This window comes from Nomascus leucogenys, chromosome 17 (assembly GCF_006542625.1).
Source record: "Nomascus leucogenys isolate Asia chromosome 17, Asia_NLE_v1, whole genome shotgun sequence".
Classification (NCBI taxonomy): Eukaryota; Metazoa; Chordata; class Mammalia; order Primates; family Hylobatidae; genus Nomascus; species Nomascus leucogenys.
The window spans coordinates 7,682,316-7,694,948 of NC_044397.1; the positions used below are offsets into that span (position 1 = coordinate 7,682,316).

The following is a 12,633-nucleotide window of genomic DNA, read 5'->3' on the forward strand; positions in this document are numbered from 1 at the left end:
CGCGACCACGCAGCGCCCCGGGCCGCCGCCGGGCCACAGCGCCCCCGCGCGGCCCGGAGGCAGACGCGGCTCGGGTTCCGGGGACCTGGGCTGCCCCTGGGCGCGGGGAGCCCCAGCCCTGAAGAGGCGCCCGCCCGGCGCGTCCCCTGTGCTTCGTCATCGCCCTTCATAAGCATCCCAGAGGTCATGGTGACCATTGCCATCTTGTGGAGAGGACATTGAGGCTCTGCATCCCAAGCCCCTCTGTGTTAGTTTCCCCGTTTTCTGACAGGATGAAGGTGTCTCCTTCCTTTGTTGGCTGGGTAGTAATTCTGTCCCACTTCCCATGATCTTCGAGGCTCTACATGGCCTCGCCCGCGTTCCTCGCCCACTCACTCGCCCGCTGTGAAGCCCCACTGGCTTGCTCTCAGTTCCTCTAATTCACAGGCTTTCCCCCAAATGCTCTGCCCGCATCCCTTTACTCATCCTTACATCCCAGTTGAGATGATAGTCCTCAGGCGGAGGTTCCCGGACCACCCAAAGCATGACCCTCTACCGACTCTATCCTTTTCCTTCCCACTATTCTTTTCCCTTCATAGCACCCACTGCAACTTGTAAGGACATCTTTATTTGGATGTTAATGCTTTTAACGGCTGTCTCTCTCACTGGATGAGACGCTCCAAGTGGTCAGCGACTGTGCTGGTTTATTGCCCCATGCTCTTCATGCCAGCATAGGGGTGACCTAGCAGGGCCCTCGGAGGTGAGGAATGGGAAAAACGTGGAGTCAGCTCCCTTGTGCCCAGCCTCCCTGGGTTTATCCCTGTCCCCAGGCTCCTCCTCCATCCTCCAGATGGCAACCCCTAGGGCAGTGGTGAGGGCTCCAGGGCGTGTGTCCTCTCATTCTTCCTCCTGTCCCTCCATCCCTCATCATTTCCACAGCAAGGACAAGGGTCTGTGCTGGACACAGAGAAAGGCCTGTAACTACTGGCCTCTGACCCCACCCAGCAAGGCTCTACCGTGCTCAGGGGACAATTTCCTTCTCTCTGCCTCCACCACAAAGTCACAGGGCAGGCCTGTCTAAAAAGCCCCAATGCACACAGACATGCATGCGCGCAAAACAGCTCTAGAAGGGAAAAACTTTTTTTAACGTCTCTGCCATTTTAGTGTCATGTTACTGAAACTTCCCTTCCCCAGTGGCTCAGTTCAGAGCCTTCTCTGTGAAGTCTTTAAACAACAGTGTTTCAGGGTCCTCAACAGCAATAAGATGGGACGCCTCTCAGGGTTCTGCTTGCTCCTATTTCAGTCTCTTCTCACTCAGGAGAGTCCGTGTTTCCTACTGGTTGGCAGTTTCAGGCTGATCCAACATGGGTAGAAACAAGAGCACCTGCCATTTTCAAGAGAGGCAAACAGGCTTCACCCAGGATACCTGGGGCTTTGGGGGTCTTCCAAGAATCCCTGTCCACCTGGAAAGCTCTTCCTTCCAGACTGGCTCTCTTCCACTTGCAGTCCCTCCTCCTCAGCTCAGGACTGTACTGGCTGGCCCCAGGCTCTGGCCACAGCAGTCCCTAGGGCACCAGAAGAGCACACAGCCTGGGCCCAAACTGCAGCAGTTAGGACTCCGGCTTCCAGATGGAAAGAGGTGGAGCCCTGAGGATCCCAGACCCTGCCTGGCTTCAGTCGGTACACAGCAGCAGTTTCCCTGAGATCTTCAGGTCATCAAAGGGCAAAAGGACAAGGGACTGAGAAGGAGAACGGAGAGAAGCAAGATCAGAGGACATAGGAAAAAGCAACTTGGGAAAGGGGACCCAGGGAAACCTGTTGGGCCACTCCCTCCCCACCAAATGACAGTTGAAGACCATCAGGGAACAAATCTTCATACGAATCCTCAAAATAGTGGCCCCTCTGGGCTTGGCAGAGCCCTGAGGACTTAGGCAAGCCTTCCTTTTCTAAGATAACGCCAGAATATCCGAGTTAGGAGAGACCTTAGAGGTGATCCAGCCCATGGACCTGGAGTTGTTTGTTGTTGTTGGGGGGTGGTGGAGGGGGTGCTGGGTACTCGCAGAACATTTAGGTTTCTTTTTTACACTGAACATTTAAAAATAGGAAAGACTGTACAGAAAATCTGAGTTTCACCTCTCAAAAAAGTCCAAGACCAGGAAAAACTGGGCCTACATTCCTGCTCTGTAAGCCTTTGCTGAAGCTGAGTACAGAGACCCTCAGGGATGGCTCTCTGGGTTCTTATAGGCCTCACCACACCATGGTCTCATACCTGGCCAACATCGCTGATTCACTTTAACTGCAGGGTCCCGGTAAGAGTCCAAATTTGGCTGCCTGGTCCTGACCAACTAAACAGGCTCAAGTTCCCACAGTTGGTCAGTGGCAGAGTCCTGGTTATACCCCAGGACTCCTGGCTCCCTGGCCCTTTCAGCTAATGACAGAACCTCTCTCTGCTGTGGGTGTGCGAGGCCCTGGAAAGCAAAGCATATGCCACTTACTTCCTCAGTCAGGTCCTGGGGCGTCTCATCCTCCACATTCCGCAGCAGGGAGTCAGCACCCGCCTTGCACAGAGTGGATGAGATGCCCATGAGACCCCGGCCGGCTGCCAGGTGCAGGGGTGTGCACCCGTTCAGCATGCGGGCATCTACCTGGGCACCAGCCTGGAGCAGGAACTGTACCAGGCCCCGCTCTTGGGTTTCCACAGCCAGGTGCAGCGCTGTCTTCCCACTGGTGCCCTCCTGGGGAGGAATAAGGATGTCAGCCAGGGTCCTCAGAGGCAGTGTGCTGGGCCTGGGCTCTGGGTAAGGAGGTGAATGCCACCTCTTCTGACTGCTGGGCAGGGGACTTGGGGCTGTGTCAGGTAGGGGCAGGCCCTGGGCTGGGCAGTGCTTTGCTGGCTGCCTCACCTGCACATCAATGTCAGCTCCATTCTGAAGCAGCAGTTCCATGAGTGGTTGGTTCTTCTGAAGGGTGGCAATGTGGAGACAAGCCAGACCTGGGATGGGGTGAGGGTGAGGGTGAGGGTGAGGGCTGCTGATCTGCATCCAGCAACTCCCTCTCTCCTGGGACCTCCCTACCACTCAGCCCCAAGGGACTCACAGCCCACTCAATGTCTCTAATCACAAGACTGTTAAAATGCAAACCCCAAAACCCCCTCAAAAGTCTAAGGGGAAAGGAACTCAAAGTTTCCACCTTTTCAGAGTCATGTTATTGAAACTTTCATGCTTCAGGGGTCAGGCTGCTGAGTGACACCCCCAAAGAACACCCTCCTTCTATACACAAACTACAACACACACACAACCTGCCTTCAAGCCCAGTCTGAAAGCCACCTTTTCTGAAAAGCCACCTCAGATCCTCATACCCCCAGCCCTTTCTCAGGGGCCACTTCCTTCTGTGCTCCTCTGGCCTTTTTGCTCTCTTTTCTGGTCTGGACACTCCCAACCCTTGCTTAGTAATAGAGATTTCGATTCAAATTTACATTCTTCACCTCCTTCAAGGCCCTATTCAGATGTCACTGGCTCCAGGAGGCCTTCCCAGATCACCCTATTTAACAATCATATCAACTCTCCTACTCCCCACATTCCTTCCTCTCACTCTGCTCTACTTTTTACTACAGCACTTACTTCCTTTTAACATATTACATAGTTCACTTCTTATATTTATTGCTCATCTCAGTCTTTCTCTGTTTTACACACAGATGCAAGTGTAGCTCCTAGGAAAATGTCTGGCACATAGAAAACCCTCAGTACATTTCTGTTGAATGAATGAATCAGGTCATCTAATCTCTATTAAACTAAGTATCTTAAGGGCAAGATTTAGTTTTCTGCTCAGCACGTAGCAGGTACTGGTTAAATTCGAAATCAAATCATCCATTCATTCATTTGGTGAAGATGTACTGAATATCTATGTGCTTACAGTGGGAGGGGCACCAATGGACAAGCTGGGACCCTCCCTTCCCCAAGAGTGGGGTCCCTATCTCTTATGCCCTCCTCATCCCACAGGCCCTTAAGACTGTCCACACCTTGCCAGTTTTGCAGCTGGAGGTCCAGAGAGTGAGATGTTCCTCTGCCTGGCTCTGGCCGCCCCTCCAGCAGGCAGCGGGCACAGGCCAGGTGCTGGCGCTGGCAGGCCACATGAAGGGCTGTGTCACCATGCCGGTCCTGTAGTGCCCGGCTGGCCCCTTTCAGCACCAGTGCCCGAACTGCACCCGGTTGGTCCAGATGTACAGCCAGATGGAGTGCTGTCTGGAGGCACAAATAGAGGGTCATGGGGCCACTGCAGCATGCTCCCACCTCTGGGAACATGCTTGGGCTCAAGAATCACCAGCTGCCAGCATCTTCTTTGAAAGCAGCTTATAAGGGCCATAGCCTGTTTTTTTCCAAGGAAATACTACCAAGCCCTTCCCCTGTCACACCCCTCCTCCAGCAAGCTCTTGGTATCCCAATTCTGGAAGCAAGGTGAAGAAAGTAGCTCCCTGCTTTTCCTGTAAGTCACCTTAGGCCCTGGAGAAAGGACATGTAGGAGATGAGTCTAGCCCCTCACTGTGGGGAGACCTCTGTTACCCCCAGGGGTTCGGCTGCAGGAGGAAAGATAGAGGCACCAGGCAGTCTCTCCCTGGCAAAACTCTCTGTTGAGGCTCCATTCAGATGGCATCTCCTCTGTAAGCCTTCCCTGGCTGCTGCACACAGACACTGGACCCTACAGCTGCTCGTATGTGTCTCTATCACAACTCTTGTCACCAGGCTGAGTCCCCCAGCCTAGGATGCAAGCACCTCAGGACAGAGGCCATGTCTTACTTGTGTCTGTCTCCTCAGTTTCTAGCTCAGTGTCTGGCATCTGGTTTCCTAAGTGAGCAGCCTTTGGACTGGTGTGGCTGCTGGGGATGGCTGCCAGGGCACAAACAGGTAGCTGGGCATAACCCTCTCTCGCCACCAACCTGGTAAAGGTTATTTTGAATGTCCAGGACCTCCTGGGGCAGCAAAGCCAGGCAACAGAGCAGCACCGCTGGGGCCTCGTGAATCACTGCCAGGTGGACCAGCCTAGGGGAGCAGAGGCAGGGCTTAGAGTTAGGGCCCAGGCCAGAGAGAGTGGGTTGCGGTCTTGGGGTTAGAAGAAACACATCAAACTTTTAACTAGCTACCCATAGGGTAGGTCCAGGAAGTGAGAGTGTGGGCCAGGAAGTGAGGGTTGGTGTGGGAAGCCAGGATCCTAGGGTTGGAGCTCCAAGTTCCCACTGCTGGCCTTCAGGAGGGCCTTGGCTGGGTGGGCATGTGGGAAGGGTGCTGACAGGACAACGGCCTTCCTGTCCAGCCTGCCCACACCCACTCCTCTTTGCCCTCAGGGCTCTGCCCAGCCAGCTGCAGCTCAAAGCCAAATTGAAAGCTGCCGAAGTAGTCCAGAGGGGGTTTCCAGGGCTGAGCACCCCATCACCCCAGCACACAGGAAAGAAGGAGACAGTTGCAGGGTTACCCCGTACCCCCAAGCAACCCAATGTTACACATTCCAAGGGAGAGACACAGAAACTCTTGGAAGAGGAGCAAGGAGACAGTGCAGCATCCCGTCCTGCTGCCCTTCCCTGGGAGTCAAGAGGCACCTCTCAGATAGCACAGACCAGGTCAGGCCTAACAGAGGCCCTCCATTCCTGTGCGGACCTCCAAGAGGAGGTCTTTGTAGTGCAGAAAATGTATTTGTTGAGGGGGCCAAGAACCTTAATCTAGGGGTAATGGGGGCAGTTGGGAGGGGAAGTTCCAGTCTTGGGGTTTCCCCGCGTCAGGTGAGGAAAACGAAAGCCAGTGCTGGAGGGTCTAGGCCGGGACAGCTGCCTTGGGGCATTAGTGAGGGGGGTAGATTGGCTAAAAGGCCCATCTGGGCTGGGAAGGGGGCTGCTTGGGCAGGAGGGTGGCAGGCTTTGGCGGCAGGCAGCAGGAGAGGCCCAGGAGAGTGACGGAGGGAGGGAGGAACTGCTCTGGAAATCCCCTAGGCCAGGGCCTGCTCTCTGGGTCACATTCTTGCAGCCACCTCCCTCTCTCCCCCAGTATCCCCTCCTCCCACTTCCTCTTCCCACTTCCATACCTCCCACAGCCCAGACACCTCCAACAGAGGGAGGAAAGTGCCCCCTCCTCTCTGGGGACTCGCTGGGGAGCCCGGACACTTCTCCCCTCCACACACACACCCAGTCTGGACACAACACCTGCTTCTAACTAGAGATGGAAGAGGCTGGGGCTGAGAGGCTAATAAAAGACGGCAATGTCAAAAGTCCCCTTTCCTTGGATCAAAGGTCATCAGAGGTATCTTGCATGCAGCCCCCAAAACCTTGGGGTTCTGGGCCTGAGGGCTGGTGATCCAGGCAGAGTACAGAAAGGACTGGGTCACTCCTCTCCCACCCACTGGGTCCACCAGCTATCTTTATCAATGGCCACCCGGGATTAGGACCCTGCATCTCCAAAAAGCAGGTTAGGACAGCCACCTCCTGCCTCCCCTACTCCTATTTATATGAGCACCCTTGACCAGGGATTCCAGCCCTCCCCAACTCTACTTCTCATCCCCAGTTCCCAACCTTTCCCTTCTCTGTCAATGTTTTCTTCTTCCTGGGGGGCTAAATCCTCAACTGGCCAACCCATCCCACACAACTGCCTTTTACTTCAACTGCCCTCTGGCCCACTCCCACCAAACTCCATCTGGGTCTGGAGGAGGAAGGGTTAAGTGAGGGAGTAAGACACGACAGTTAGTGGGACTCGGGGGGCTCTGGAGGTAAAGGATGTCAGGGACACTGACTCTAGCCCTCACTTCCCCTTTCTTAGCAGAGGAGGAAGTAAGCTGGGGCAGCCAGCCGCCTATCTGTCTGCTGGGGCAACAGTGCCCAGCCTGGCTCACCCCCTCCTCCTGAGGACCAGCCCCAAACCTACACCCTGGTGGCACCCCCCATGCTTAGCTTCCTGGCCCCGACTGGCAACCTGTAACTGGCACCTGTTGTTCCTTGAGACAGAGCATTCTGAGGTCAGGAACTGGGAATCCCAGATATTGAGCAAATAAGGATGTCCCCTTCCCCAGCAAGAAGAAACAAAAAAACTGGACTTGGTCAGGGGAATTTTCTCTTCCTAGGGGTGGATTACTGGTAGATTTCCAAGATGCTGGCTGGGTTAAGGGTCCTGCCGGCTCTGCCCACCCCGAAATGGGAGGACTGAGATGATTCCATGGCCTGGCTGGACCTCAAAAGTGGGCTGAGAGTTAAGTCTGGAGTTTGGAAGAGCGAATGGGGACTTGAAGAATCTTCACGGGGGAGTGGGGATGCCCGACCTGTTGCGGCTCTTGGGCAGGCCCAGAGTTAGCATCCCGATTCAGCCTAGCCCCCATACTCACGTGTCTCCGTCCTCGGAGATGTAAGTGAGTGCTTCCAGCTGCTGAGGGCTCAGCGCCCCCACGTGGGGGAGTGGCAGGCGTGGGGCCGGGTCCTCAGCCTCGGGGCCCCCCAGCAAGGACAGGGTCTCGGTGAGCGAGGAGGAGCCATAGGTGGAATCAGCCCGCTCCCCATCCGCGTCTTCCTTCTCCTGTGGTTCCTTGGCGGGCCCCGGAGGATGGGTGCAGGGCTGGGGGCTGCCGTCCGAAGGCCCGGAGGCTGGAGCGGAGGCGGACTCGGGTAGGGAGCGCAGAGAGCGCAGAGACTCAATGCCAGAGTCGTACTGGCTCTCGTCCGCCTCGTCCGGCCCCTTCCGCGCCTCCGACATGCCCGCGGCTCTGGCCCGCGGGGGCCCGGTCTGAGCAGGATCTGGCTCCCGGCTCCGCCGCGTCGCCTTTCCGGGTTGCGGGTCCGCTTGGCAGAGCGGGCGCCCGGCCCGCGGCGGCCTCCTTCCCGGGCTGTGGGGCTCCGAGGGGCCGGAGCGCAGCCAGGACAAGGTTCGGAGCGCCGGCCAGGTCCACCCAGCGGTTACTGTGGGCAGCCGAACCGCCCAAGCGGGTCCTCCTCCTCGCCCCGCCCCTCCGGACCAACAGGAACGCCTCACGCCGGATGGCCCCGCCCCCTCCCCGCCCCCGGCGGGCGCTTCCGGAAAGAGGCCCCGCCTCTCCGGAATCCCCCTTCCCGGGCTCTGCGTAGGCTTGGAGTCTGTGGTTCCCGGGCCTTGACTCACTCCTTCGTTGATTCATTCACTCATTCATTCATTCACTCTTTCCCTCTTCCTCCTTCATTCCATTCATTAGTTCCACGCATGTACTGTTTCCTTCTTTCACTTCTATTTCTTAATTCATTTGTTTTATTTTTATTTTTTATTTTTTTGACACGAAGTCTTGCTCCGTTGCCCAGGCTGGAGTGCAGTGGTGCGATCTCGGCTCACTGCAACCTCCGCCTCCTGGGTTCAACCGATTCTCCTGCCTCAGCCTCTCGAGTAGCGGGGACTACAAGTAGAGACGGGGGTCTCGCCACTTTGCCCACGCTGGTCTCAAACTCCTGGGTTCAAGCGATCTGCCTGCCTTGGACTCCCAAAGTGCTTGGATTACAGGCTGTGAGCCACCGGGACCGGATCATTCATTTGTTTTAAAAGAAGTATCTATTAATTGTCTGTACAAGCTGGCATCTTTGGGGGAGGGCATGTAGTCGATGGGATGGGGAAGCACTGCTTCCTATCCCCTGCCCATTTATCTCAATTTCTCTTGCTTTCTCATCTTTCCCTATTAGTGCCCAGGAGTATGGGTAGGGAAAGGGGACTCCCATTATCTTTAAAGGAGCAGTTCTCCTGGGTCTTGGAAGACAGTCTCCTGTGTCAACGACCCACATCACACGGAATTGGGCATGAAAATATTTTTTTGGAAAGAGCGTCTTCTCAGGGAAACTGTTGTCTAAAAAGCAAAGTGGTTGTGGAGTTTCTTCTTCCTCAAAGGGTGAAACCCTGGCCTTGGGTAGTTACAGTTTCTGGTCAACCCCGGCAGTCAAGGAAGTGGGGTCAGGTTGGGGAGGCCCCAGACATGCTGGGTTGCACTCTGCTCAGGTCCCCAACACAGCCCCAATCTTAGTCCCAAAACATCTTTCCTCTTTCGCTGTCCCTGGGCCTAGGAAGGCCTTGGGAGCACCCCACTACAAGTGAGCCCTAAGCCCATGCCCCATGATTTATTCCCTCATTCCTCCCCACTATTCCAAGTGCTATCAGCCTAATGCCAGCAATGCCCCTAGAGGGTCATCCCCAAGGGAACATGTAGGTTTCCCATCTCCAGCATTGGGGAAAGGAAGGTGGAGGAGTGTAGACAGCAACGTTTTGCAGGGGGGAGGCCAGCTTTCCCACGGCCCTTCCCCTGCAACCTCATTTTATTCATCCATCATTCACCTACTTGACAAACATGTATGGAAGGTCTCCTGTAATGTCTGACATTGTTCTTTCTACTGGAAGCAAAACTGACCATCACAGTAATAACCAGTAACCACCCCCCATGACCAACAAAAAAATCCCATGGTCCTAAAAAAGCTCCTTGGCAATTACAGCTCAGAGTGGTTGGGATAAGACAGAAGTGAGAACAGAGTGTTCTGGGGGCACACAGAGGGGCCAGCCACTCAGTGGGGTGAGAGGCAAGGAAGGTTCCATTTGAACTGAGAATGGGAAGGGAAGAGAGATAGGGAGAGGAGAAGGACCTAGTCTCTGGGGGGTGATTGGAGGCAGAAGAGTTGGGGGAGGGCTGAGGGGAGAAGATGGCCCACTGTTCTTCAACCCCATGTAGGACCAGAGTGGGAAGGATGTGATGAGCATGAGGCCCAGTGAGGAGCCACGAGGGGAAAGGCCTGGGAAATTGAAGCATCTCCTTCCCTTGAGTCAGCATGATTTCAGATGTTCTCAGTCTCCTCCCCTGACATGTTCCTCTCCAGTCCTCAAAGGTTGCAGCAAAAGTATAGTAATAAACTCCAGACCCAGGCCAACTGGGTTCAAAATTTGGCCGAGCGCGGTGGCTCACGCCTGTAATCACACCTATAAACTTTGGGAGGCTGAGGTGGGTGGATCATTTGAGGTCAGGAGTTCAAGACCAGCCTGGCCAACATAGCGAAACCTCATCTCTACTAAAAATACAAAAATTAGCTGGGCCTGGTGGCACATGCCTGTAATTAATCCCAGCTACTTGGGAGGCTGAGGCAGGAGAATCACTTGAGGGTGGAGGTTGCAGTGAGCCGAGATCGCGCCATTGCACTCCAGCCTGGGCAACAGAGTGAGATTCAGTCTAAAAACAAAAACAAAATAACCCACACGAAATCTGACACTATCATCCCCATTTTAATGTTGGGAAACTGAGGCCCAGAGAGGTGAGTTGACTTGCTCAAGTTAAAATAGAAAGTGCAGAGATGGCTTCTGATCTAATCCAAAACTTTTATATATTTTTTAGTGAAACTTTCTTTTCTTTATCAAGATGTAAACCACACAGGGTGGGAGTGTCTGAGCCCTCCGCAAGGACATAAGAACTCAGGAGTGTGCAAGGACCTCCTTTTTATTCATACAGAGGCTGAATTTAAGGAAAAACCCACTCAACCCAGCCAGGTGTTTGGCCCTGAGCCGTAACAGGTGTGTGGCACTCCCTTTTATGGCCACATGAGGTCATCATTGAGTCACCCACTGGCCCCACTACCAGAGCCTGCACTTGACAGGAATCCTTTCCAACGCTCCAGGAATGGGGAGATCCGACCAGGGCAGTGTTATCTGAAAGGGTGACCTGGGGACTTTGACTTAAGCCACAGCATGGTTAGGGACCTGACCTCACCTCCTCAGCTCCAGTCTTCTCTGAGGCTGGGCCCCTCGTCTTTCTCTCTGTTGTTTTCTGGTTCCCTTTGTGCCCCTACTCCCCACCTCCACCCACCCACCTCATCTTAAGGAAACAGGCCTGGTTTCCATAGTGACCAGCCGGTCATTGGCTCCTTCCACCGCCCCCTGCCTCACTCCCCTTTCCTGTAGCTTCCAGGGAAGGGTACTGTGTGTGAATGGAGAAGGCAGGAGTAGCCTTTTGTCCCTTGGGAGCTCTAGGGTTGGCCAAAAAGAGCTAAACTGTCCCTCCTCCAAAGCCCTTTGAAGTGGAGACAGGAAGGCAGTGGGGGGTGGGTGTCAAGAGGAAGATTACGGCGCCTAAATGGGGAGCACGAGAGGATCCTCTGTGGGTTTGGAAAGGCCAAGGTTAGGGGCTCTGTTCTCTGTGGGCAGTGAGGACTGAACTGCGTGGAAGGGGTTGAAACTGGAACAAGAGGGGCTGGAGTTAGCTGTGAGGCCAGCTTCCCAAAAAGCATGGGTGGGAGATGCTGGAATGAGCCACCAAGTGAGATTCTGCCTCTGCTAAGGGAGTGAACAAGACCCCCGCCTCTTCTGGATAGCCGCCTTCCTCTGGGCAGGGAGAATGGACCCATCAACCTGCAGAGGACCATGCAGGCTGGATAGCTTTAAGCAATAGGTGGACAGAGAGCCACCTTCACCTCACCTGGAAAGAGAAGAGTAGTAAAATGAAGGCAGGGCCAGGAGTGGGACTAGAGGGGTGGGAGCAGTGGCTCTCCTGTCCCCAATAAGGGGAAGGAATATCCTGGGCAGATCAGTGTGTTTGTACCCTATCCCCCAAAATCAGACATCGAGGCTTTGCCCCAAACTAACTTCCTACCCACAAATATTCCCCATAGATTTTGAGTGGGAAAGATCTGAATTCTAGGACTAGCTCTGTGAGTGCTAGCAGGTGACCTTGAGTAAGGCATTCACTCTCCCTCTGCCTTGGTTCCCTGTGAGTAATTGGGGAGAACAGTTACTATATGTCAAAGACTCTAATGACACATAGTAGGATTCCACAGTGACTGTGTATGCACAAGATTGATCATGCATGGCTTTTATTATATTCTTCATAATGGTTGTTTTTCATGTTCTTTTCTCCCCATTAGAATTTGTGCTCATGTTCTTTTCTCCCCATTAGACTTTGTGCTCCTTGCGGGAAGGAAACTGTATTTCATTTCTGTATGGGGCACACAATAGGTACCCAACACCTGTTTACTGAATGGAGACATCCAGGAATGAATGAATGAATAAATGTCAGGGTCCTTCCTGCTGTGCCAGGGGATAAAGGGAAAAGCAGTGTGGGGTGGATGGCCTGAAAGGATAGGCTGCCTGCAGAGCTCAGCCTGGCCTGCTTCCCACACCCACAAGTCAGAGCCTTAGAAATTGTCCAGTCAACTTCCTCACTCTGCACAGTTGAAGAAATTAAGGCTCAGAGAGAGGAAGGCACTTGCCCAAGGTCACGTAACTCCTTAATGACAGAGACAGAATTGAGAATTAGAACTCAGGTTTCCTGCCCTCCAGCCTAGGGCATTGCACACACTTCACTGCTTCTCTGGAGTTGTTCTTTTAGGGAAGGAAGATGGTTCAGTGAAGGCCAGTTCCAATGCCCTCCCCTCTGCCCTCTGTTAGTCCTTTCCCACATCTAGCTTCAATCTCTTCCCTTTGCCCCTATTCCATTCCTCTGGAAGTCTAGCTTCTGCCTTAACCCTTCACCACGCAACTGGGAGTAAGGATCTTCCCTAGGGTTCCAAGAATCAATTTCCTCTCCCCACTCCTGTGCCCCGGGAACTTGGGGGAACCAGAGATGTGTGTGTGTTGGGGGTGCTGTTGGTTGAACCTCGGGCACCTAGTCCACGGAGAACAGATGGAGAGGGGTTGCGGCATA

At 54.3% G+C, this 12,633-nt stretch overlaps 1 protein-coding gene across 1 annotated transcript; it reads right to left on the reverse strand.

Annotated features, from left to right (window-relative positions):
- Positions 1-595: 595 nt before the first annotated feature.
- On the reverse strand, positions 596-8,118 carry NFKBIE (NFKB inhibitor epsilon). The gene is given in 7 exon segments (XM_003266221.4): positions 596-1,718; positions 2,475-2,714; positions 2,883-2,971; positions 3,998-4,220; positions 4,913-5,015; positions 7,336-7,976; positions 7,978-8,118. Coding segments are annotated over 7 exon segments (1,503 nt in total). The 3' UTR covers positions 596-1,652.
- Positions 8,119-12,633: the final 4,515 nt, after the last annotated feature.